At 37.0% G+C, this 26,086-nt stretch overlaps 2 protein-coding genes across 2 annotated transcripts in view; one reads left to right on the plus strand and one right to left on the minus strand.

The window, feature by feature from the left end:
* Positions 1–18,708, plus strand: part of LOC140340451 (circularly permutated Ras protein 1-like) — a 51,945-nt gene extending 33,237 nt beyond the window's left edge. The window contains exons 12-25 of the mRNA XM_072425662.1: positions 1,453–1,656; positions 2,637–2,696; positions 3,404–3,493; positions 4,775–4,926; positions 5,729–5,810; positions 6,117–6,244; positions 7,683–7,767; positions 8,867–8,973; positions 10,503–10,615; positions 11,152–11,263; positions 13,423–13,563; positions 14,481–14,574; positions 15,258–15,314; positions 16,797–18,708. Coding sequence (XP_072281763.1) covers positions 1,453–1,656; positions 2,637–2,696; positions 3,404–3,493; positions 4,775–4,926; positions 5,729–5,810; positions 6,117–6,244; positions 7,683–7,767; positions 8,867–8,973; positions 10,503–10,615; positions 11,152–11,263; positions 13,423–13,563; positions 14,481–14,574; positions 15,258–15,314; positions 16,797–16,886 — 1,515 coding nt within the window. The 3' untranslated portion in view covers positions 16,887–18,708. The remainder of the gene's footprint in view (positions 1–1,452; positions 1,657–2,636; positions 2,697–3,403; positions 3,494–4,774; positions 4,927–5,728; positions 5,811–6,116; positions 6,245–7,682; positions 7,768–8,866; positions 8,974–10,502; positions 10,616–11,151; positions 11,264–13,422; positions 13,564–14,480; positions 14,575–15,257; positions 15,315–16,796) is intronic.
* Positions 18,709–19,828: 1,120 nt separating this feature from the next.
* On the minus strand, positions 19,829–23,457 carry LOC140340452 (ferritin light chain, oocyte isoform-like). Its single transcript, XM_072425663.1, has 4 exons — positions 23,251–23,457; positions 21,584–21,730; positions 20,799–20,924; positions 19,829–20,095 (listed from the first exon to the last, which is right to left on the minus strand). Exons 1-4 carry the CDS (start codon positions 23,362–23,364, stop codon positions 19,937–19,939), a joined length of 546 nt encoding a protein of 181 aa, XP_072281764.1. The 5' UTR covers positions 23,365–23,457; the 3' UTR covers positions 19,829–19,936.
* Between the last annotated feature and the right edge of the window lie 2,629 nt (positions 23,458–26,086).

Genomic DNA, 26,086 nt, shown 5'->3' on the forward strand with positions numbered 1-26,086 from the left:
GCATGTTTTTGGAAAAATGTAAATGTTAATATTCTAACAGCTTTCAGCTCATTCACTGTTCCAAAAAAAATATGTAAATTTTCTTGTGATTGCAAAAACACTGTTAATGGCCAAAAAACATAGAACCCCATTGCAACTGCAGTGGGCTAACCATTGTCACTTGTATTCATGGAAGTAGATAGCTAGAGCATGAAAGTCCATTTCTCATGTTGCATTACAGCCAATAACTACAATTACTAATATATCAGCTCACAAAGCTGCTTTGGAGTATTTATCCGGGGGCTGGCACAAGTGGTCATTATCTTCTAGGCACATATCTTTACTTCCCAAACTAAACGAGCATAACCAACAATAGGATTTTGAGGATTCAACTCGGTAAGTGGGACTTTATAGGCCAATTACATTCAATTATCACATATATATCAATATTTTATTTAAATACCATTAAACACATAACATGTAAAACTCATAAAAAATGTGCAACTAACACAATCACATATTTCTGTCTGGGTTGCCCAATCCTAGGGGCATACGCTGCTGATTTTCTACGTGTTTCACGGAATCAATCTGCTTCTTCAGGAAAGAGGGACAGAAATATCTACAATTTAAAACAATAAATTCATCCATCAGAACATCTCAGTTTACCAAATATAGTTAATTTTAAAAATTTATTTTAAATGTGGAAGTACCTGATTCCTGTGGCACACAAAGCCCCACCTCAATAGGTGAGTACAGGTAAGGACAGCAGTGATATGGGTTAAGAATCAAGAGTCAAGTTCATTATCTAATAACATAAAATGGGATATTAAGTTTAGGTTGCATTTATCATAATTACATAGTACACAGTACATAGTAGGTTGAAAACTAGGAAAATAAACATATCGCCGATTTAAACCCTATACGACATAGTTGGTTCAGAGGAAGGCAAAAAAAAAAACCGCTGGTACAATTTGGTTCAAAATTCCTTCCTGATTCCATGAGGCCGACAGATGTTCCCTGGATCAACAGTCACTATTATTTTTACTTTAAAGCCTTAATACCCAGTTATATTTTGTGCTTCTAGAAATCATCCAGCTTTTTCTTAATTTAATCTATAGTACTTATATTATATCATGGGTATTACCCATGATTCAAATCAATTATGATAAATGCAACCTAAACTTACTATCCCATCTTTCCATGCTGCTTTATCACTTCTTTAACAGTCTCCTTTAGTTTTCAACATTACAAAACAAGTCTGTTTAAATGTGGCTAACCACTAATAGATATACGATGACCTGGATAAATGAGAACCTTCACAGATATGTTTGAAAAATTCTGATTTTCTGCTACAACTTGATTCTTGTTTTTTATTGTTACAGTACTAAAATACTAATTTCTTTTCTCATTAACCATACAAATAACTGTTGCTTGATTTCTTTTGTACATAAAATGGTAATCTTGTCTTTACAGGGTACTGATCTTGTTTTAGAGACATGGACCTGTGATTTCTGTAATACAGTCAATGTCATCACTGAACGTGCAGAGCTTAGTTGTACAGGAGGTGATCAGCTTTATCTGCAGGAAACACAGTTTGGTAATGTGTACAGCACAGATGAAGACACCATGCTGATATTCTGCATTGACATATCAGGAAGTATGAGTGTGACCATGGAGGCAAGTTACAAAAAGTCATGTATTTCTGTTGATTTGATCTGATCAGTGGAGGGATTTTTCTTAACAAATAAAGTTCATATATTGTATTAAAAAAAGACTTAATGTGCAACCTCACTAAAACGTTTTTATGCATGGTATAGGGGAAGAATTAATCATTTGCTGGGTCTTTATTGCTGAAGAGTACTCCAGTGCAGTCTCTTCCCAATCCCATATCCTAGGTGGCATTTGGTTTTAGCTATGAGTTGAGTTTTTACAGCCTCCTCTTGGATATGTCCCTTTTGAATACAGTATTCATACAAACAAAAATGCACCAATTTTGGGAATGAAGGATGTAAATAAGTATGTTTTTTAGTATGGGAGGGTGCTTTGGAGTTTTTGGTTCCTGGCTGGAGGTTACGTTTTTAGGGCAAAGAGAGGTCACAAAGGTGTTCAGGGGAAAGGGAATGCTTTTTCCTTTCTTTTGTCCCATGTCCATAGTGGGCATTAACCCATACAAATGCAAGTACTTAACCATTAATACTACAAGTAGCCATTATCAACTGCATATCCATGGGTTTGATCAACATGGCACATTTGTAATTATTTTGTGTTTCAAAGTGTTGAAGAGAGTGGACACAAACCACACTATTCACCTGCTGATGAAACCTCGACCAGTCTGTACAAGTATAAGGACACTCACTGTATATAAGCATTCTATATCAGAATTGACAAGCTCTATTCTACAACACTAGAAATCAGAACCATAGGGCCAATTTTATGTATGCTTTAGAATTTTTTTTACAAACCTGTTGATCTGAATGTTTATTAATTTCAGTGTCCTAAAATATCAAAGCCATAAACAGTGAGGCAACTAACAATTTCAGAAAGTTACCAGCAATGACAGTCTATTTCTGTTTATTTCTTAGCAAAAAATGATCTATAACAAACGAAGAACAGAAATTTGGTTCAATTTTATGAGACTATGTCTTCTTTTATCGTAGGTGTCACAAGATCATCCCAATAATTGTGATAACCACAATATCTACCAATCAAGAATGGAGGTAAAAAGAGACAAAAGTGATCTCATTTATCATTTATGTCCTGGAAATTGTTTGTGTTACCCAAACAGCAGAGTTCTCCCTCCATCCTTCCTCTCATACTGCACCTGAAGATAAAAAGAAGAATTACGTTGAGTAGCACAATTTAAAACTTCAGATATTTTGATAACTAATGTAATAATATTTAAAATGCAGTTGTATTTTGGCCCTGATCATTGTTATAAAAACTAATGACATCTAAGAATTGGTTACAGAAGCTGTTGAAGAGTTATTTATTTTTTCGTTACAGAAAATTAAAGGGTATTGTCACTCTTATGTCATCATTCAGCTGATATACACCAATGTACGCCATGCCATTTTTCGAGAGTGTTCACCGGCATAAGGCCCTTCTTAAGACTTTGGAAGCAAATTTAGGCTAGGACCCTTTCCCACTGCCTATATGCATGGATTCATTTCTATCTAGCTGTCATTTTAATAAATGTGTGCTTTACCTGGCTAGTAATTTATAGGGGTTGGGGAGCTTAATTTGGTCTTTCAAAGGGGCTACTTGAATAGCATGTTCCTTTTAGGCTTAGACATGAGATCCTGTAGACATCCCTATATAGTAAGATAAAAAAAGACAGTTTAAAACAACAAGTGTGATGTTTTACCATATTTGTGATTCATCTGTATTGGAATTACATTGTTTGTTGTGTTTGATTCTCTTTCAGGCTGTGAAATCTGGATTAAGTGAAACACTTGATCTTCTTTACAGACAACATCCTAGAAAGAGAGTGGCACTGGTAACATTCAGTGACCAGGTATGTTTACAAAGCAAAATATTTTGTGCTGGAGTATAAAAAATATGCAAAATCATTAAAAGAGATAGCTGGGTCTCTATATAGATAAAGATCTCAAACAGTGCAAAATTGCTCAGGATGTCAGTTTTGTTACAAGAGATGGGTGATTTACCGCGCCTCAAAGAATCCGAAAGGTCCATTTGCCATTTTCTGTTGCTAAACAATTATGCAGCACATTTAGGCAATTCTGCGGGCAATTGGAAAGGGCAAAACTCCTAATTGGTGCATCTTTTATGTGATTTTCAGCTAAATCAACAAAATGCATGTTCAAAGGTAACACATGTAAAACTTGCCTATACATGGATCTTATCTAAAACTTGCAAATGTGATTGGGGCCTAAACTACAAAAACATTCTGCAGCGTAGTTGTTGCTGTAGCAGTGCAAGTGTTCATAAGTATTCTTTTAAAATGTGTTGTTAAAATGCATTTGTGTTTTAATAGCCAACACTTTTGTGTAGCTTTTGACACAAACACAAATTAATTCATTAGAATGGTAAAAACAGCATTTGACATAAAAATTCTGAATTGACCTGCTTTGTCTGCAGTTTAAATGTACCTCTATAGGACATATTGGGCCTAATTTATCAATGAAATCCGCGCTCGCTGGTCGCGCGTACTTTCGCGCCGTTATATCAAGCCGGTTTACCACGGGCTGGAGTCATATGCGCTCGTTCAGTCGCATCTCACTGCCAAGCCGGATGCTTGCCTTCATAACAAAATGGGCAATAGGGGTCGCACATCCGCCAATTAAGGCGTAAAGCTGCCGGAGATGCGCGGCTCCGGCCGCGAGCTCTTTCAGTTGCTGAATTGTGCGACGGCGTATGATTTCGGATCGTGAATACGAATGCGCGAGCGAGCTTCCGATTTTGCTTGATGAATCAGCCTCCCCGTGTCAAAGAATTGCAACATAATGCAAAGCAGGTCAAGCCACTGCACTGCTTAATGACAGTCAATAGGGTTTGATGACCTGCATTTGAAGTGCATATGTAGTAATACAATACCTATGAACATTTATTCCATAATTTCACGAGATAGTTTGTTCGCTGTACCTAAGTAAAACTTAGAACTGACTTGCTCAATGTTTATGCATCATTGCATGGGTAGATAGATATTCAAGAATGTATTTGAACTTGCATACTTCTCTTTTTCTGGAATCTGATGGATTATCACTGAAAATACCTCTGTTTTGTTCCGCTGCCTTTGATGTGAGCTAATGTGTATATGATGGCATTTTTTTGCCAGGTGAAGATATATGGGGATGGCACTATGGAGCCACAGGTGTTGGAAGACTGTGAGCTTCTAGACACTGATTACCTGAAATCACAAGGAGAGAACCAGCCAATGCCTCGAACATTAGAAGAAACTCTGCATGTGCTAAAAGCCAGAATTGAATGGTAATGTTGCTAATTTTGTAATAAAAAGGCCAGTGAACCAGAAAAAGATCAATGTCTTACTGATTTACCATGTTAACAGGTATTTAAAATACAGGCAGAGAAATGTCTATGTGTTTAGGAATAATCCATCTTACTGAATTGTGATGCATCCTGTATGGGGGAATTTTTATCACACATTCAAAGAGCCAAAATGACAAACACAGACATTGGAAAATATATATTTTATAAACCCTACAAAGGGCATCCTAGTGCCAAAAAGAGCATGCTTGTCTATTCTTTACCAATATAAAGTGCATTATTGGTTGGTAGACAAAGTTGAGCTAATCATCCCCAGCTCAATTACCCTGTTCTAAATGCTTTGGAGGCACAGGTAGTATTTAGAAGCTAAATGAAAAACTTCACAGAGAACTCTTGGATTTTTGAAAGGTAAAAACATAAAAAAATAAACAAAAAAAAACAAAGCACTCTTGGGGTTTAAAAGTAATGATTACTGAGCAGGAAGTCAGTTGATTTTACTGACTGATACATACAGTATAACCTCACAAATTTTCAATAGTATGCATGAATGCCATGAAAGTCTCATTTATGTTTTTTATGGTCCTTTTTCATCACAATCAAGGACAATCATCAGTCAACTTGTAAAGAGATATCATAAATTCATTCTAGCCAGTGCCTGGACTGGATTTTTACTCATATATAGGCTGTACCTTTTCCTTTGTCTGAATTAGGATATGTTCTTTTTAGTAAGTTAAAGCTATAAATATGCTTTAATTAAAAGTATTTGTTTATTTATTAATTACAGCCTGAAAGAAACAGGGGCTACAGCGCTGGGTCCTGCAGCTTTGTTGTCTATAGCAATGGCCTCCAAGAGACCAGGATCTAAGGCAAGTGAGTCATAATTAGAACCAGTCGCAGATAAGGTGCATGTGACAATGGGTTTCTGTGCATATCAATCTTCACCTGCAAAAACAGCTTGAAGCAGGTAAAGTGCAGCTGAGAAGGAGGTCAAATGCATTTGTCAATGAATGATCCTAGTCTCTAAAATTGAAGTCAAACTGTATGATGAACATAAGCCTAAAGCTGGTTAAATGAAAGTGTAGGCTCTGACCTGTGTAAACTTTTCCTATACCTGTGTTTCCCCTAACTTATATTTATTATATATTTTTTGACTTATCTCTGTTGTTCCTCAGGTAATTATTTGTACAGATGGTCGAGCAAACACAGATTTGGGAAACCTGGAGGATATAACTGAAGAGTATGTCTACCTGTCTTCCAAGTTATACTACAGCAATCTGGGAGATATGGCTGTTCAGCACAGGTTAGACATTATCTTCTGCATACCACAAGAATAAGTATACCACAAGTTACTTCTATTTGTGAATGCTATCTTTCTTTCATGTTTGGGACCAGTGGAACAGGGGTCACAGAGGTCTTGAATGGGACAGACACCCTACACCATGGGGCTTCTCATGACCACTGCCTGGCCACTAAGTGTTGGACACAAGTTCAGAAGAGGAGGTCATCTACCACTGGCTTCTTTTTCCTGGCTATGAATTAGATCAGGGGTCGGCAATGTTTTATGGCCACTAGGCCATTTATGGGGTGGGAGGGAGCACACTAGACCGGACCCGCCCTACTGGCCCCACCCACCACCAGGGAACGCCCCCTGAAGTAAAAACCCTCTCCTCCATATGCCGTGGGTTGCCGGCTGGCATTAGGCCGGATCGGCCAGGGGACGTTAGGCCGGAACAAACTAACGACTAGGCCGTATCTGGCCTAAAGGCCAGAGTTTGCCGACCCCTGAATTAGATGTGTCATCTGTCATAGTCAAGCAAGGGAAGACAGCAGTCGAAGATCTCCTCTGTCATCTCCGTTTCAAAGTAATCAGCTATGAAATTTACACATATGGGTGAACTGGTGAGGGTCAACACTAACTGCTGGGGTCTTGGGGGTTCCTGATTTAAATGTAATATTTTCATGTAAATGGGGGGTACTGGTGTACAAGGTGGTGTTCTAATGTAAAGTAGGGGGTTTGATGTAAAAGTGGGTTGTAAAGGGTGGTGGTGGGGGGGGGGTTGACTGTTAATGTGAAGTGTATAAGTCTGGTTTAAAGAACACCCTAATGTAATGGTTGGCTCCTAACGTATGGTGCACATACGTTAGGGCTCCCACAATCACCTTGAGCTGGAACAGGTAAAATGTATATATAACTGAAGCATTACACTGTTATACTACAGTTTGGATACTCATCCAATTTTTTAATCAAATAAATGCTCAGCCAATGTAGTTTTTTAGAGCTTGAAGAATGGGAAGTAATGTGTGTAGGTTTGGTAGTAAAAAATCAAATTACTATTAATGAAATAGTTTTTGCACAGATAGTTTTATTAAATGAGAGGTTATAAACATCTATCTATTGGACAGCTTTCTGGCCATCTCAAGGGCCCATAAAAACAATTTTACCTGGATACACTTATGATCGATAATTATTTTTTTATTATTGAGCTTCATTCTGGTTGTGCATTTTAATATCAGACATAGACACTTTGTATTTTATAAAATATAGAGATGAGGTAGCAAGTATTCCTCCTTTAACATTCCTGGCTTAACATAGTTAATAACCCATTCAGCCCATATTGTAACCTGCAATTTATATACAGTGTTATTTTCTAAGTTGGGCCTGAATCCTATTGCATTGTAAATTTGCAAAAAAAGCATTTAGGTCAACTCCATATATCAACTTGTCTTTGTCTTGGTAGTGTGGTGGTGTCTGTGGTGACAATAGAAGGAACAGACTGCAGACTGCCTGAACTGGGACAACTTGCCGATAAGACAGGAGGAAAGGTATGCAATGTGCAGTGCAGAGGTATTATATTATGTATATAATAGAATACTGCATTTACATCAGTGGAGCATGTAGACCTTTGACCAAAGTTGTCCTAGCCATTTCACATTTATTAGGCTGTCATAACACACTAACATATTTTGTTTTGCTGTGTTGCAGTGTTGGTACTTTTATGTACTTTTTACTAAATAAGGGAATTTATCCAACTATTTTATTTTCTGTTTTTCTAAGTCTGTTTCAGACTGTGTTTATTTGCATAGTCAATGTGCTACTGGGCTTTGGTTACTGAATAATTCAATACAAAACAAATGCATTTCATGTCCAAAAGCAGTTTAGAATGTATCAAAAACTGATGAGTTGATGACAGTTGCAGGATATGAACCCATGCAGGTGGTTAGATAGCTGTGTTCAGACTATTTTATGTAGAGGAGGGAGCGACCATAAGGTTTTAAGGGGTTCACAGAAACTACTTTCACAGAAAAGTAGGTAAAAGCACTGGTTATTTAGCAATTTAAATATTTTAATAATGAAATTATCATTTTTAACTGGTAGTGGTATTTATTGTTTTTTTTTTTTTAAATTTTTAAACCTAGGTTATCCCTTTAACTATGTTAATGAAAAACAAATCATCTAAACATAAAACGCAATATATTGTGCCTATATTATTCCACTGTAAATCAATGAGAGTTTAAAAGTGGCTAACACAGACATTCCTAACTTTTTTGTTTACCCATGGGGAACCCTTCAAATCATTTTCAGGTGTCAGGGAACCTTGAGCTAAAGCCAATTTATTGCAGATCAGTGAGAACAAGGGCTTCCTAAATTTATGGCCAGTGGAAAGAATGCCCCCTTTAAAGTGTTAACTAAAATACTACCCTTACAGACTACCAAAAACATTATTAGAGTCTTGCTGGCTCTACCAAGTGGTGTAGGCCCCAGAATTTTGCAGACATCATCAAATGGTAGGTCAATCAGCCATAGTTCAAAAAAACCCACATAGACTCTGGAGGAACCCTGATTGAAAAAGGCTGACCTGGTGTGTCTTTTTAGGTGGAACCTGCCATAACTCTGTTCTCATTTTTCCTCTGTTTTCACTAGGTAAATATTGTGCATCCTTTGAATTTGGCAAAAGAGTTCCAGTCTATCCTGGATGAACAAATTAATGCTACTGATGTGGAAGTCAAGGTTTATCTGCCCCATTCCATGTAAGTAAAACTGTGCTGCAATGGGAATGGTGTTAAAGAGCTGAAATATGTAGCATCCTTTTTGGCATTTACGCCATTCTCTAGAACCAATTATCTTTTCTATGTTACACTATCATCTACTATAATGTTTTTAAATGATAATAAAACACAAATTTTTACTATAACAAAAGTTTAATTCAGCAAATCTCTGCTTTTAGTACCACATTTTCTGACTTAATAGGGGGTTCTGTTTTTACAAAATAAAATGTAATATACTTCTAAACACACTAACACATGTAAAAGAATTCCGACAAGAATGCCCTGGGATAAAACTTCTGTTCCCCTTTAGTATACTCAGATAATTATTTTAGACTGTCATTTAATTAATTCAAGACTATTCATTTTAAAAATGTTGTTTCATACACTGAAAGGAAAAAGTAGAGAGAAAGAGAAGCTTTTTTGGCAAAATTGCAACTACTGATAAAACATAAAGTTTATTCATACACAAATAAGTTTCTATAAAAGATTTTTAAGAACACATTACACGTTCATGGTAAGCCTATTTTTTAACAAAGTTGCAGTTGCACACAAAACATCAAATGACAAAGTTTGTCAGTTGGGTCTCCTATGTGACGCGTTTCGTCTATTTGGCTTCCTCAGGGGATACAGAGAATCGTGCAACAAAGTATCAGTTCACAATGGTTCAGATTGGTGATGCCAAGTTAGTTAAATGAAAATAATATGGAAGACTTAGGTCCTGACTGCATTGACAAAGGTTTTTGGTCAAATCAGAGGACTGCTTTGAGAAGTAATCATGAATTTTTATTATAATCTTTCAGTAATGTGGAATGAACTTACCTAGCAATGCATGATGTTATAATTGATTACTGGGAGATGTCAAATCCAATATTCTGGCTGGTATACTTTAAACTCAAAAGTCTAATTCTCAAAAAGCTCTCATAGAAGGAAAAAATCCTTTTGTTCGTTGGTGAAGTAGATGAAGCAGCATGTCAGCAAAACATTTTTTTTTTTTTTATGTCTAGCTGCAAACACGCTGCTTCATCCACATTACTGAAAGATTACAATATAAATTCATAATTACTTCTCTATCAAGCAGTCCTCTGATTTGACCAAACACCTTTGTCAATGCAGTCAGGACCTAAGTCTTCCAAATGATTTTTGTTTAACTACCTTGGTATCACCAATCTGAACCATTGTGAGCTGATAATTTGTTCACAATTCTCTGTACCCCCTGAGGAAGCCAAATAGGCGAAACGCGTCAGGTAGGAGACCTAATTGACAAACTTGATCATTTGACGTTCTGTGTGCAACCATAACGTCATTATAGTCATTATGAGGCTTGGCAACTGCCAGATTATTCTGGCTTTAAGAAAGTAAAAAATCATTTCCTGTTTAGGTATACTTTCTATAGTCTATTTCATACACTGAATGCTTATGTAGTTTAGTTTATGTAATATTTCTCTGTTAATCACTAGCTACCTTTTCCTTGTCCAGAGGTTTATTTGCTTGTTTTCTCTTCTTGTATTGAGGCATTTTCTTTATGAGGGACATACGGAGTCTGTTCTGAAAAGAAAACTTGGAAGTATAAGTCCTTATACTGTGTTGTCCACAGAATTTGCTATTCATTCATCCAAGATTAAAGGTGGGATCATGGGCATTTTAACCTTTGAAAACTAAAATGCTTTGAGTAAATTACTATGTTAAGACCTGACAAGGTATATTGGTTAGGTTACCAATCATTTCATACTTTTCTGATAGATCTCTCTACTCCTTTCACGGAGATCCTTCAGGGTCAGAGTGTATGACTGTAAAATTTTAGGTTTCCTTACTATCTAACTTATGTGGGTTCTTGGAGCTAGGGAATGATTTACAAGACACAACCTCATGTCTTACGTAGCTATTTTTTAGCAGGATTATAAAATGAACAGGTTTCATTACCAATATTATAAATATGCAAAAAAGGTCTGATGTAGAATTCCTTTATGCAGTCTTTATTGTTGCCATTATAAATTAACATAAGTCTTTGCAAAATACTTATGGTATAGAAAATGCTAATCCAAATTTTAATGTAATTGTTTCTAATTTTTACAATACATATGTACTCCAATTTTATTTTAAACTAAATATAAATATCACCTAAAGTTTAGTAACATCAATCTATTGTTTTGCCGGTATCAGAAGTGCTGCGTTATTCCCAGATCCCAGTACAGGTGCAGTTAACATTTACCCTTCCGGATGGAAGAACCAGACATCGGATCATCAGCCAGATGAGACCAGTAACTAATGACAGGTAAATCAAACCAGGAGACACCTTTCTGTAACTGTATTTGCAAGGTTATACACATAAATGCTTATTTTCGCATGTGAAATCCTGTACTGTCAACCAGCTCTTAAGATTCAGGCATTGGTAACCCCTATTTATGGGTTTTATATTTCCATTTGCATAAATCATACTCTCTAACTCAAATCCAGGCACAGAAGAGAAATTCAACTTAAACATGTATTTACAATATTACAATGGCAGGTGTGGTTATATTGTTAGTCTACCCTACACTGCTTAGTGTGAGTCCCAAACAAAGGTGAACATTGCAGTGGTGCTGAATGGCTCAGGGTTTCAGTACAGTGGTCACGGTAGCAGACTCGGGCCCTGATTATGTACCTACGGTTTCTGGTGGTACATCAGAATGATGCATCTTAATATAGATTTGGTTTTATACCCTACATATGCCAAAATGTGTGAACTTTTATAGTAGACATCAGACACATGATTAAAATTGTCTTTGAATACCCCGAAAAGAAATGTCAATCTACGATGTATACTTGCAGAAAGGGCGACAATAATGGGTCCTCCAGGGGTATGCTAAAGTTACATAGTTACATAGTAGGTTAGGTTGAAAAAAGACATATAAGTTCATCAAGAAATAGGTCCATCAAGTTCAACCACTAGGGAAATAAACATATCCCAGATAAAAAAACCCTATAAGACATAGTTGCTCCAGAGGAAGGTAAAAAAAAACCCTGGTACAATTTGCTTCAACAGGGGAAAAAAAAAGTCCTTCCTGATTCCATGAGGCAGTTGGATGTTCCCTGGATCAACAGTCACTGTTATTTTTACTTTAAAGCCTTAATACCCAGTTATATTCTGTGCTGCTAGGAAAGCATCCAGCTTTTTCTTAAAGCAATCTATAGTAGTTGCTGAAACTACTTCCTAAGTGAGCCGATTCCACATTTTCACAGACCTTACAGTGAAGAATCCCTTCCTTATCCGGAGCTTAAACCTCCTTTCCTCCAGACGCAAAGAGTGCCCTCTTGTTCTTTGTAATGATCTCAAAGTGAATGGGGAAGAGAATTCTCTATATGGACCATTTATATATTTATACAGGGTGATCATATCCCCCCTTATACGTCTCTTCTCAAGGGAGAAAAGATTCAGTTCATCTAATCTCTCCTCATAGCTGAGCTCCTCCATTCCTTTCATTAATTTAGTTGCCCTTCTCTGCACTCTCTCCAATTCCACAATGTCCTTTTTGTGAACTGGTGCCCAAAACTGGACTGCATATTCCAGATGTGGTCTGACCAATGCTTTGTACAGGGGCAGGATTATGTCTCCATCTCTGCAGTCTATTCCTCTACAAGAAAGTACTCTGCTAGCTTTAGATATTGCAGCTTGGCATTGCATGCTGGTATTAAGTCTATAATCTACCAGAACCCCCAGATCATTTTCCATTTCTGACTCCCCCAAATGTATTCCCCCTAGACAGTATGAAGCATGCATGTTGTTAGCTCCCAAGTGCATAACTTTACCTTTATCTATATTAAATGTCATTTGCCACTTGGCTACCCAATCAAACAGTACATCAAGGTCTGCTTGTAGATTATAGACATCCTGTATGGACTTAATTCCATTACATAGTTTGGTGTCATCTGCAAACACAGAAATGGTACTTTTATTCCCAAACACTATATCATTTATGAAGATGTTAAACAGTAAAGGTCCCAACACTGAACCCTGGGGTACAACACTAATAACCTTAGACTATTCAGAGTATGAATCATTAATTACAACTCTCTGGATGCGTTCTTTAAGCCAGTCCTCTATCCATTTACAGACTGACTTTTCTAAACCCATCAACCCTAACTTACATATTTACCGTCTGTGGGGTACTGTGTCAAATGCTTTAGCAAAGTCCAAGTACATTATATCAACTGCTTCAATATTTTAAAATCTAGTTCATGTGGGCCTTCAAATGACATTTAAAGATGACTTATAGTGGAGTAAAATGTATCATCCAGGTTGAATTTTTCATTTGATGAACAATTGTTCCAACCCAGATATTGCGGAAGCTGTCTGCTGTTCACATTTGTGCATGCCTGTGTACCAGGTTCTTGTAATTGTGACAGATATAATAAGGATGCATGTGTGGCTTATCTTCCACTTTTTTCCTCTAGTATTGCTGCTCTAGAAGCCATCGACCTGAATGTCCTACAATCCCACAGTGTTCAATTTTGTGCCCGTCTTGCAATGGAAGGACAAGTTAATGAGGCCACTAAAGTTGCTTTAGAGCTGAAAGAGCTCATAGATCAAGTAATGTAAGTATATGTAACAGTTGTGTTAACTAAATAATATTATCCTTACCTCTTAGCATAGTGAATTATATCTTTGGCAAGGGAATTTTTATTTGGCTTAGTAAATGAAGTGAAACTTTAAAGGGGAAGTAAACTGGGTACAACAAACTCACTCACCTTTACCTTCGAAGAGCCGTCATTCCCTCCAGGTAATCCCGCGTCATCCGAGCGATGTACATACAGTTCTGTTCTGCTCCATATAGAAGGGGGAGAACGGCGCTGTACATAGAGTTCTGTTCTGCTCCATGGAGAGGGGAGGGGGAGAACGACAAAGTGGAATGCTGCTGCGCTTTCTTCCCTTCATTTTTAATACGATTATTCATAATACGTGGATCTGCCAGGATGGATCCATGAATGATGGAATACCGAGCTCTGTACACACACCAGATTCTCGTCTGATAATAGCCTCAGGGCTGATATCAACAAGAATCTGGTGTGTGTACAGTGCTCGTCGTTCATCATTCATGAATCATCTGATGTATGTACGTAGCTTTACACTAGAAAGTGGAGGATTATCAGCTGAACCCAGTCAAGGTACTATTGTTTTGTACTGCAGTCAACAGTTTATATTTTACTACATAAGGAGAGAACAAAGTGATTTCTGCATCACAGTGCCGTTTCTCCTTCATTGTCCCATCACAGAATAGGGATGGTTGGTGACCAAACTAACTTGCTTAGCTACCAGAAAAAGAAAAAAGTGATGTCGCTAAAATTGTTGGAATGTCTGGATAACAAAACCACTAATACATTGGCAGGTTAAGCAGTTTGTGTATTTTAACAGAGTATTTCCTCATTTTCCTTACATTAAGCTTTGAATATGTAAAATGCAATTCATTGCAAAAAAAAATTCAATAATCCCTAAACTTTTTGTGACTTCACAGGAGGCACGAGAAATATGAAGACCAGGGAGTTGTGTATGAAGACTGGGAAAATACTATGGCTCCTATCTATGAAGATTTGCAAATTTATGTACAAGTGAGTACTAAAAGAATAAGACAAATAGGACACATTGAGTATAAAATGGTAGTAATGGGCATATTGAGAGAGATTCTGCAAAAGTAGAATAAATGGGTCGATAAACTACTCAAAGTCAATGTATCCAACAGAGGTCTAAAGGGAGTAATTTCATGGTCACTGAACAAGGCAGCCCTAGGTGTAAATTACCCACAGGTGTCAGCAAGTTAAGCCAAACGTAATTTGGGCTTTAAAGGAGGATTGGGGGGCCTGTGTGGACCTGCAGTAAATGGAAATTCAGGCCAGATATAGTGATAACAACAATGATTTAGCCCATGTTGTCTGAAACAAGCCACCAGGCATTTATAACACTTTCTCAAGTCTAATAACTATCACAATTCTGAGACTCCAGCATGGGTAAATTATGCATTTATAGTATTGCAAAAATGTATTCATTGACATCAATGCTTCATGTGAAATCACGATATATTGTATCATACACCACATTGCACCAGACTTGTACACAATCATTACACTGTATATGCAGTGGTTTCACTGCATTTTCAAGCTCTTTGCCACCTTTTGCACTAGGCTCTAAAAGTGACACTAACAGCTCCAAAATGCTCTTTTGTGTTTCAAGTTGTTGTGTATGTTTATTCTTGGAGTGCTATGCAAAACTCACTTTTCAATATCTTGAATTTTAGGGAGAATTATCAGAGAAGAATACCACAAACACTACCACAGAGGTTCCTGTAGTAAAAGTAAGTGGGATATTTTATAAATGTATTGACATAATAATTAACTTTGTTAGCTCCGATATATCACACAGTGCTTTACAATATCCATAATCATGTCACTTACTGTTCCTCAAAGGGGCTTGCAAACCAATCTTCCTACCATGGTCATATGTCATTATCACAGTCTAAGGCTAATTTTGAGGGGAAGCCAATTAACTTGACTGCATGTTTTGGAATGTGGGAGGAAACCCACGCAAAATGGGGGAACACCTTGCAGATATTGTCCTGGGTGAGATTCAAACCTATAAACCAGCACTGCAAAGGTTAGAGTGCTAGCCACTAAGCCAACTGATACCTGTTATTAGAAATTGTTTAAGTCAGCAAAATGTATAGCGCTTACAACAAAATTCAGAGTTCAATTTTTTCCCTTTCAACATATACCTAAGAAAGCAAATTAATGATTTAAAAATGAAGGTGAATCAGAGAAATGTGAATGTCCTGGGATTCTAAATGTAAAGGTCTACATTGGTTCCTAGTCTGTAATCTGTAATATTATAAATTAAAGTTCCTTTCCATTTTTACCATTTTTACATACCTTTCCTTTTTGGTAGTCCATTTGAATTGAACTACCTTGACCCCCTTTCACTGCCCAAAACTGAATAACATTCCTGGCAGACATGATCAGAGTAGTCTAGATTATTGACCAGGTAAGAAGGCAAAGTTTGCCCTGATGGTTGTATTCTTGTATGATTCAATCCCAATGATGCCAATAAATTACTAAACTAAGTAATGGGCTCTGTAGGGGATAATTATGGCATCAGATCTCTCATGGTTAAGTATAATTTAGTGCATACAAATAAATTAAGTTTTTTCCTAATAAATCCATGCTAAAAGTAGAAAATCAATACTTGATAAATCACATTCCCCATTTAAATCACGTACAATTTTTTGCTTGTAATCACTCAAACACTTCTGTCTAATATATTACTGGTAAGTGTACACAATATCATGCACCTAGTTAAAAAAAAATACATATGGTTAAAAATTATAAATTGTTGTTAAAAATATATGCATGAAGATAGTTCCACAGTTTAAAAATGGCAGGTCCCAATAGACTGACCATGCATATGGTGTCAAGTTGGCCAGCTGCAGCGTGACGCTTTGACAGATTGAGTACACGCATTAGCTATGTCACCCATCACCATGTCTTTCTTTTCTTTAATACGTGCAGTAAGTGCACCATACCTGGACAGCAGGTTAACCCACCAGTATCTTTTTCCTTTAATGGAATAGGACAAGGACTACAAAGCCCCCACAATACCACAGACAACATGCAAATCTAAGCATAGTTTCCTACTGGAAGTTAATTACCCAGAAGTCTAATCACCTATCAGTAATGCAGCTCTAACCTAATCTATTCCACATGATTTTTATACATGTAGTTTTTTTTTTGTTAATACTAAAACTTTTGTAAATGGCACATTAATTCACAATTTCATATTTCAGTCTTTTTCAGATGAAATGGCAAAAATGATATTTCATATGAAGCGGGCCAAGAGCAAAGTACTGAACAGATGGAAACATCAAGCCACATAAAGGACAATACCATTTCCAATACATCCTACATTTCCTTTCCTATCTCAGAAATCTACAAACGATGATGAATTAGATCATTGTGGCTAATGATGTCTTAACATCACAGTTGCATGCATTTGCCTTATTTATTTTTGTGTTTGGCTTCCTTTAGGGGGATAGTGGTTACAGTGTGAGATGGTGAGACTTGGTTAACCGCTGGCAGGTTTGATCAGTCAGTATAAATACCTTTATACTCTACTTCAATATCATTTATTGCCACTGGAACTTGTCTGTAACTAGCGTGTCCTTTCAATAAAAGGTTGCTATAAAAATGTCCAGTAGAGAAAGATTTGGTTGAAACCTAGCCACATTTTCTTCCCTAGAAAACCCGTATTACTCACATCCTGAAGAGTAAAAGCATTCTTTTTGTCAAAAACAAAAAAAAAATTAAGGTCAACTCATAAGGTGAGTTCCAAACAGAAAATATTGTACCCTTAGTGCCCCATTTTTACTAGATCCAAAGAGATCTATAAACGTGTAGATTGTTCATGCATATCTGAAAAATACCTAAAAACAGTGGGTCCTAAATTTTGCACTTTAGTAAAGATTTATGGAAATCTAAGATTTGCAGGAAAATTGTTGTAAACCTCATCATAATAATTATACCTGTATACAGTTATGCTCATTAACTTACTTTTCCCTGGCAAAAATTGTAAAATGTGGATTATTGAGAAAGCATGAGTGATCAGGCCAGAATTATGCTTGATCAATATCATTTATGCTCCATTTATCCTTGAAGTCTTTTGTAATAAATGTGAATAGCTTTTATTTTCTCATGGGAAGGAAAGCAGACCTTTTCCTAGCTAAAAATTTCTAAGCATTTTAAATGCTTTAGTCATTTAGCAGGAACATGCTTAAGATCTTCATGAAGTGGCATAATGAGGATGTGGTTAGGGGATTGTGATAGCTATTATAGCTATTGAGTTGGCTATATGTTTCAGATCACAGAAATGTTGGAAAAGTTAGAGGCACCCCATCCACAGCTTTTTGGCCAAGTGAATGCAATTTTTTCCTCCAATTTGTTGCATTGATCTTTCCATCATTTTTTGACTAATTTCTGTCCCTCTTACATGAAGGGAGAATAACCTTTATGCTCCACAGTATGTTTCTCTTAATGGGCCTCATTAGGCAATTATTTTGTTCCAGAATGTATAAATTCTCTGGATGTTGGGTGGCATATTGTGGTGAGCTTTATGAGTTTCTGGTATGGCAAAATGGATAACATTTTCCAGGTATTGCCAAGAGGTGTATGTATTGAGGTTTACACAGTTTTTCCATACATACACATTTGCAGAAAACACTAAATTGGCTGCAGCACCATAGTAGAAAATAAAATTCTTCTGTGGTGCTGCTATTGCCTTGGGCAGGCACAGTGAGGTTAGGAAATGCATAGAAGCTGCAAATTCGAGTACAGATGTGTTTAGAACATCCTTACTGCATCAGTTTACAATGTCTGTTACAGGTAAAGGAAAAATAAATATTTCTATGAGGCAATCAAGAATGTCTTCCATTTAAAAAAAAAAAAGCCTATAGGATAGGCCAAGTTACTGCAAGACACTGGATTTGCAAATCAGACTACCAATAGACTGGTACATAGAAACAAAGGCACTCAATCAGTCCTACCAATTGAAAATCATTGCTCAGTTGTGGTTACAATTTTAAGGGGGAACTGATTTATTATGTGTAACTGTACTTTGCACATATTTTACAATGGTTTGGCTGAAAGCTGTGCATAACTGTCAGGATAAGGAGCATAAAGAATGCTTATTTGGCAGTTCCTAAAGTTTGGTCTGTGTCCTTATTTTCAGCTAAATGGAATTTATCAGTCATAGTGAAGCATGAAGTTTGTTTTATCTGCCAATTTCACCTGTGCATTGTATATACCATATAAATGTTTCATGTCATGGAACAAACACAATATGGTTGCAAGTTTGACAGAGTAGCGTTTTCACTAGATTTTATTGGGTAGAGGTTTTCAGAATGAGGTTGACACATTAGATGATTATTGTCTTCGATCCATCTCAAAAAATTCCAGTCTGTTCTTTTACATTCAACCTGTGGGGTAGATGGTAGAAACTAGTAGTCACCCCCAACCAAGGCCAGCATTAATTATAAACCGAGTCCAACAACCAGAAAACACAAGCAAAAATTAAGTTGATTTAACACCCTCAAAGGATCATAAAACCCCCACATACAACTCCTTTGTGTCAGTCTACATCTAGTTTGTTTACTCCAGTAAAACTTTTTTGTAATAGTACCAAAATTACCAGACTCCCACTTGCAAGGCATCCCTAAAGCACTGAGAGCGTTAGGCTGATCTACACAGAGGTTTTTAAAAATGCATGTAAACGTTCCTATTGTGCTTATATGCAAGCTTTAAAATGCTGGAAAACACCTATGCCTTTTTTTTTTTAATGCATGTGCATTTTAAGTGCTTATTAATACAAGAAAATGTCCCATTGAAATTATTGGAAGATATATTATATTAGAATGGAAATACAAGGTGCCACTATACACACACACACACACACACACACACACACGATCTAACCCTCAAGATCAAAGAAAACTTGCAGACTACTAGTTATTTGATGTGGTAGCTGCATTTGTTTATTTCATGGGACATGATTGCTCCCCCTGTTGATCAAGTCAATAACATTTTATGGTGATAACTGAACACCACAACAGGCCAATATTGTGCATCATTTTTAGCAGCATATGCAGGTTCCCTGAATGGCACTTTAACAGGTATTGCAGTAGTGTAAACAGGGGGAGTATATAATACACGAAGTTCTTGTAATCTAGAATTGCAGTGTGTCATTTCTATCGTATTTACTAGTTTACTTTAGGCCATCAAAATAGAATGTATGCATATAATCCCAAAGACTTTCATCACACAAAAATGCTATTAATAAGTTGTTTATTTTACAGTATCCAGTAATTCACCCCAAAACCTCCCTGTGTTTTTTGTTTTTTTAATACCATCTGCTGTCTATTAGGAGCATAAAAGTTTAGTCACTGTGCTCTCCAAGGGTCAACTTATCGAAAAGATATTCTCCCATGCCACTTTCTGTTGCCTTCACACGTTTCAGATTTGTAAGGTGGTCTCCCAGAGTCTTTAGGAGTTTCACTTCCTTTTCCAGGTATTCAGACTCCAAGAAATCACACATCTGTAAAAACATACAAGATTATCATGTATTATTTTCTAATGAGAAAGATGCTATCTAGCTTGTTTAGTTCTGCAAATGCCATCATGTCAATTGTCCCGGATTCAGCATTTCAGATCACTAGTCTAGAGCAAGGTTGAGCTGTACACTTGTTTCAGGTAATTTCACATGCACAAAAAATTGCCATTACCCACACCTGCTTGATTTAACTATTTACTATAAATAAAGAAATATACACTACAAAGAGGTTGTATTCTACAGAGACCTGTGTCCGTAGCAAAACAGGAAAAGCTGTCAATTCAGATTTTAGTCATCTTACACCATGACCAAATTTAGGAGATATAGTATACACTAATGCTTCAGCAACCTTGTGATGTGGTTTATATGTCTTGCAAGCCGATTTGTTTTGGTAAGAACTGTGAAAGTTCACAATATTAAGGAAGTATCTCTAGTAACCGTCATTTATCCTGGTGACCACTTCAGACATTTGGTCAAAGGAGCCGGTTTTCAAAGCGATCACCTCTTGTATCCTGAAAGTGAAGGTCTTTCCATAGGACACCAACCAGAAGAAATAAAATACATACAACCTTACAGTTTGACTATTCTTTACACCAGGTTTTTTTCTCAAGTGATATTCTCACCATGTTAGCCAGAATTCAGCATTAAAATGCAGATAAATGGGCTGCATAACAATATTTAAACTTACATGAGGGTCAGCATGCTCTGTGGCAACCTTATGGAGGTCAAGCAATGCCTGGTTTAAACTTTTCTCCAATTTCAGGGCACACTCCATAGCATGTGTTCCATTCACCCATTCATCAGCTTCTGGTTTCTAGAAAAGTACACATTAAAGTGTTAGGACATGCTGTACATTAGACCATCAATTATGAAACCAATTTTTGATACATTCAAATTTAGGTGTCAAAATCTGGTTCAAGATGTAATTTTTTCCCCTCAGAAAGTACGATCAAACCCCAGAGAACCGTACAGTCTTATCATTTTTCAATTATCCAGCCTATTCCCTCAGACACCCTTTTTTCCCCTAAGAATTCCTTTCCCCAGGCAGGTTAAAGTACTACACCATGGTTTGCTGAATATGGAAAAATAGTGCCATGACAGCCATTCCATGATTTGGAACACAGTGGAGGGTCACAAATCCCTCAACCCCTCCCTAAAAGCATATACTCCTCATTCCCATTAGGCTGCCCAAAAATGAAAGATACCAAACACCTGTGGTATGGGTGAGCATGGGACTTTCTCCCTCTCCTACAATGGGAAAGGCACCCATTGCAGTTTTCACTAGTCCCAGGCAAGAGTATATAATCCGCTGGGGAAAGGATATCAACTTTTTGCTTCGCATGTGGAAAGGAACAGGGGGCAAAGCTCCAGTGAACCCAAGACTCATTTTCTACATCCATAGAATTTCTACCCATCACCATTTCTGATCTAACTCCACAGTCTTTTTTTCAGCCGGGATTAAAAAAATTCTACCTTAATATCTTGAAGCACAATGCGTCCTCCTCGCCTGTTCTGGAACTTCAGAAATTCCTCTGCGTGTTTTTGCTTTTTGTCGGATAGTTCACGAAAGAACTTCGAAAACTTTGCCAATGCCACGTCATCCCGGTCAAAGTAAAAACCCTAGAAGCAAGATGTAGATCTAAAAAGGTGCTAAAGCGGAAAAAATATTTCACACAATCTCCTGTAAAGGTAGTGAGAACATGATCACTTTAAAAATAAATAAATACAGCTATAAAGGAACAATACACTAACACAAGTAACAAAAGATATTTTAGTATCACAATTATATGAATTATTCCAAATTAAAGTACAGACATTGTCAATGTTGTTCATAAACATACATTGTGATTCTGTAATCCAAAAGTCCATCCAGCTAGAGAGAATGAAAGGTTTTCTCAAAAATGATCGGGACATTAAAAATGACAAGGAATAAAATATATACAAACTGTTTCAAACATATGTATCTGCATTGACATTCCTAAATTTCTGATCAGTCTAATGAAGTGTGGGCAGCAAATGGCTTAATTTTTCTGTCAGATCACTTTGTGAAGATTATTTTCAGGATAAAAGAGGGGAGAGACCCCCATTTACGTTTTATTGAAATCTTTGCCCCTGCTGGGGAGTTTCATAGACAACACCATATTTCTTTCTGCACATGGTAACTAGGAATTGAAATAAAGAAAAATCACCAGATTTCTAACTTTACCAAGTTCAGATACACCATCTCCCCATTTGTACAGATAACTAAATGGCTGGTGTAAAGTCTAAAGATAGAAAAGAGTAAGCAGAAGGAAACCCTCCTTGGCTTTTAGTGCAATTTAGCACATTTTAACCCTAGCAACCCAGGGGGAACACACACACACACACACCTAAAACCAAAAATACACCAGTCACTATTTATGTGATCTGCTTTGGTTCTGACTGTCTAATAAATTGAATCTGGTTAGAATTAGCCTTCTTTAGCTCCTGTATTAAAGCCAATATAGCAAAGCAATACTCATGGGGCTTCAGGATGCATTTTCCAAGGTTTCAACACCTGTGTTTGGTTTTGTAACACAAATCAGACCTCCTATAATGCTAATTGGGCTGCATGTTGCAGTTTAAACACCCTTCATATAACAGTGAAGGAAATGTATCAAACACATCACATTAGGAAACATGGTCAAAGTCTATTAAGCCTCTGAGAAAGACAGATAAATGTTTGAAAGTGGTCCAATAGCCTGTGACTGGAATTAGGTCAGAGCTGGACTAACAAGCAAAAAATAAAAAAAGAAATTCAACAATTCAAAACAACCTACAAACATCTCAACTATATAATTCTATTGGCACAATACACTAGATAACAAATAAAGAGATCTGACTACAATGTAACAATTGATGCAAAAAAAACCTAAATAATAATTTGGGCTTGATTATGGAAAACTGTCTGCTCGGCTACATTTACTCTAGAACGGTTTCTAGAAACAGTTCCATGTTTTGATAGGCCAGCCCCAAAGAAAGTAAAAGTAGCAGACATATACAATGTGCAGAAAAACTGAGATCATTCTGGCTTGAAAAAAAAGAAAAAAACAAAATGGAAGCTGGTATGGCTATCCTGCCCCACAGTACTCTAGATATGATACACAGCAAGTGGTTCTCACCAAGGACTGGTAGGTATAAGAAGCCTGCAGCTCTAGGTTGACAATGCGGTTGACCCCAGCCTCGCTGTCCTGGTGGTAGTTCTGGCGGATATGAAGGTGATGATGGTGGCTCATTGTGACTTCACAGTGAAAGCAAAGTGTGGCCCAGCAGATACAACACCTCCTGTTCTGTTCAAGCACTGTTGAAGCAAGAACTCAGGCCTTCAGCAGCTTTAGACCATCAGCTGCTGCAACTCTGCTTTATATTGACCTGGGTGGAGCCACCTAAATGTGAAAATTTGGATGAATCTATCTAGGGGGTTGTTAAATATACAGGTGCGGTTATTGCCAAACTCTTTCTAAACATTGTAGGCTGCTGCTTTCATTTTTCCTTCTTAGAATGCCAATTACCTGGTTGGTTTTGACAAGAACAAAAAAAAATACCAGAGTTTTTTTGATTTTTTAATTGCTCATTGTCTGCTATGTGTCTGTGAAATGCTGAAGATGACACAGCCAGGTAACTAGCATTTTCAGAAGGTGGCTAGCAATGAACAACTACTTAGTGAGATCAAAGTCATGATCTGTTCCTGATAGAGCATTGCATTATAGTGTACTCCTACTTGCTCCAACACATGCTAAATGCAATGAACATTTATGTTTTGGGTTTCCATTCATTCCTAATGGCACCCTAAACGCTCCTTGCCAATGTACTGCAGCACAACACATAGCAATGCACAACTAACATTTTTTCAAATTTTATAAAAAAAAAAAAAAAAAAAAAAAAAAAAAAAAAATACAGATACATCAAAGTAAAAAAAATAAGAATAACAGCAGTCAGCAGTCTGCATCAAAGCAAAAACACAATGAAGACTATAATGTAGGTTGACAAAAGTAAATCACAGTACACTGTACTGAGATAGGGCAATAACCAATACTTTGCATTGGATATTCAACAAGCTATAAAGGACCATCCCATAATGTTCCCCTGTACACTCATACTCACACACATACACGCTCATGCAAAATAAAAAAGAAATGGGAGGGGGGGGGGGGGGGATCAGGTAGAGTCCCCACCAGTACTTCTTTTTTGCCACTAGATGTCCTCAGTCTGACTGATTTACCCAACTTTCTTTGGGCCCTTGTCCTGTAAAAAGCCCCATCGTGAGACTGGAAGAAGAATCAGCACAGCTCATCTCTCTCTCACTCTGCCACTTTGTGAGCACATAATCTGAATGGTCTTTGGGCTGCTTCTTATCCTTACACTCAAGCCCTGCTGTACTGGTAAAGCTATAGGCTGATACCAGGTCAAATTCAGGTACTTACACTCCCATTAAAAAAAAGTTGCAGTAATATGTGCCTAATTTACCTACATGGAGTTCAGCTTTGGTTAGTGCTCAAAGCTCGCCCTATTATTATTAAGAATATTATTATTAGGAGGTATGGAAGCTAATAATAATAAACAGTATTTATATAGCACCAACATATTACCCAGCGCTGTACATTAAATATGCAATGCAAATGATAGACAGACACACACTGTGACACAGGAGGAGGAGAGGATCATGCCCCAAAGAGCTTACAATCGAAGTAACCCTACGAGTTACAGTCCTACTGTAATTATTATTAAATTTTACAATGAACTTTAGATTTGCCAAAATTATGTAACATAAGAAGTTAAAACAAAAATACAATTTCTCATTTGTATAAAGCTCCCTATTTGCCATAGTTAGGTCTGTCACTTCTGGTGATCTTCTGGTAAATCTGAAGATCACAGGGTAATATGAGAAACAGTGTTAATGCACCAGAATTTTCATTTTATAATATTCTAATTAAAAAAAAAGAAACTATTACAGCAACTGGGTGTAGTACTCCAACAGTAGGCCGCCTTGGCACTATAGACAAACTCCCACTAGGTTAATCAAGAAATAAATTGGTATCTCGATAGGGATGCATCCACTATACAATATATATATATACTATATTCGCAGTCGTCTTTTAGTATTCCCGGCATGTTTCGCCTAGTCCGGCTTCTTCAGGGGTAATAGCAACTTGTTATAAAGACTAGGTCATACAGTAGTAATCAAAGTTTCATACCAAAAAATATATCACATACAGTTGAAATTCAAAAATCTGGCAACCTCCCGACCTGAGGAGTGCCGTATTTTCAAAAATTCAGTAATTATGAAAGTTATACTTATCTCCACACACAGGTAAGCCTTTCTCTCGCAGCACCCTTAGACATCTGGAACAGTTCCAAGGAGCAGGGACATCTCAGCGTGTATTTAGTATAGCAAGCAAGACCTAACAGTTGTTTCTGCAAACAGTGCCATCAAAACAAAAGTGGCTATACAGTGTACTACAGTCCGTGTATTGAAAATGCAATCCGAACTTCATGCCGGAAAACTGAAGGAAACGGATTATCGATGGCCAGATTTTCGATTGTCAACTGTACTCATATATTCAATCTCATACTCATATTTGATAAAGATGTTTTGTCTAGACTTTGTTTAGGTAGTGAATGTATAGTGAGAAAGAAGTTTATCAGTAGATTGTAATGTCCACATATATATATATATATATATATATATTCAGTTCTCAATAATAAAGAAAGGAGAAATATGTGATACCAAAATTTATTTATGATAACATACATATCTGGATGGTATTAGGGAATTTTGGAATACTTTTGAGGCTGCTTAGATCATCGGTCGTTAACCGGTAGTCCATGAGAAAATTGCAGACCATGCCCCCCTTACAGATCACAGGCTCAGAGCAGTGGGCAGGTTGTGTCCCTAAACTGGTCTGAGCTTGCAATGGGGGAGTGGACTGGTTCTGGCTTTAGAATTTCACTCTGGGG

Source organism: Pyxicephalus adspersus, chromosome 11, assembly GCF_032062135.1.
Source record: "Pyxicephalus adspersus chromosome 11, UCB_Pads_2.0, whole genome shotgun sequence".
Taxonomy (NCBI): domain Eukaryota; kingdom Metazoa; phylum Chordata; class Amphibia; order Anura; family Pyxicephalidae; genus Pyxicephalus; species Pyxicephalus adspersus.

Coding starts and splice junctions, on each gene's coding strand:
- LOC140340452 (XM_072425663.1), bottom strand. CDS start 23,364: ATGAGCCACCATCATCACCTTCATATCCGCCAGAACTACCACCAGGAC. Junction 21,731..23,250: donor CTTATACCTACCAGTCCTTG/GTGAGAACCACT, acceptor TCTTGCTTCTAG/GGTTTTTACTTTGACCGGGA. Junction 20,096..20,798: donor CAGAGCATGCTGACCCTCAT/GTAAGTTTAAAT, acceptor ATGTTTTTACAG/ATGTGTGATTTCTTGGAGTC.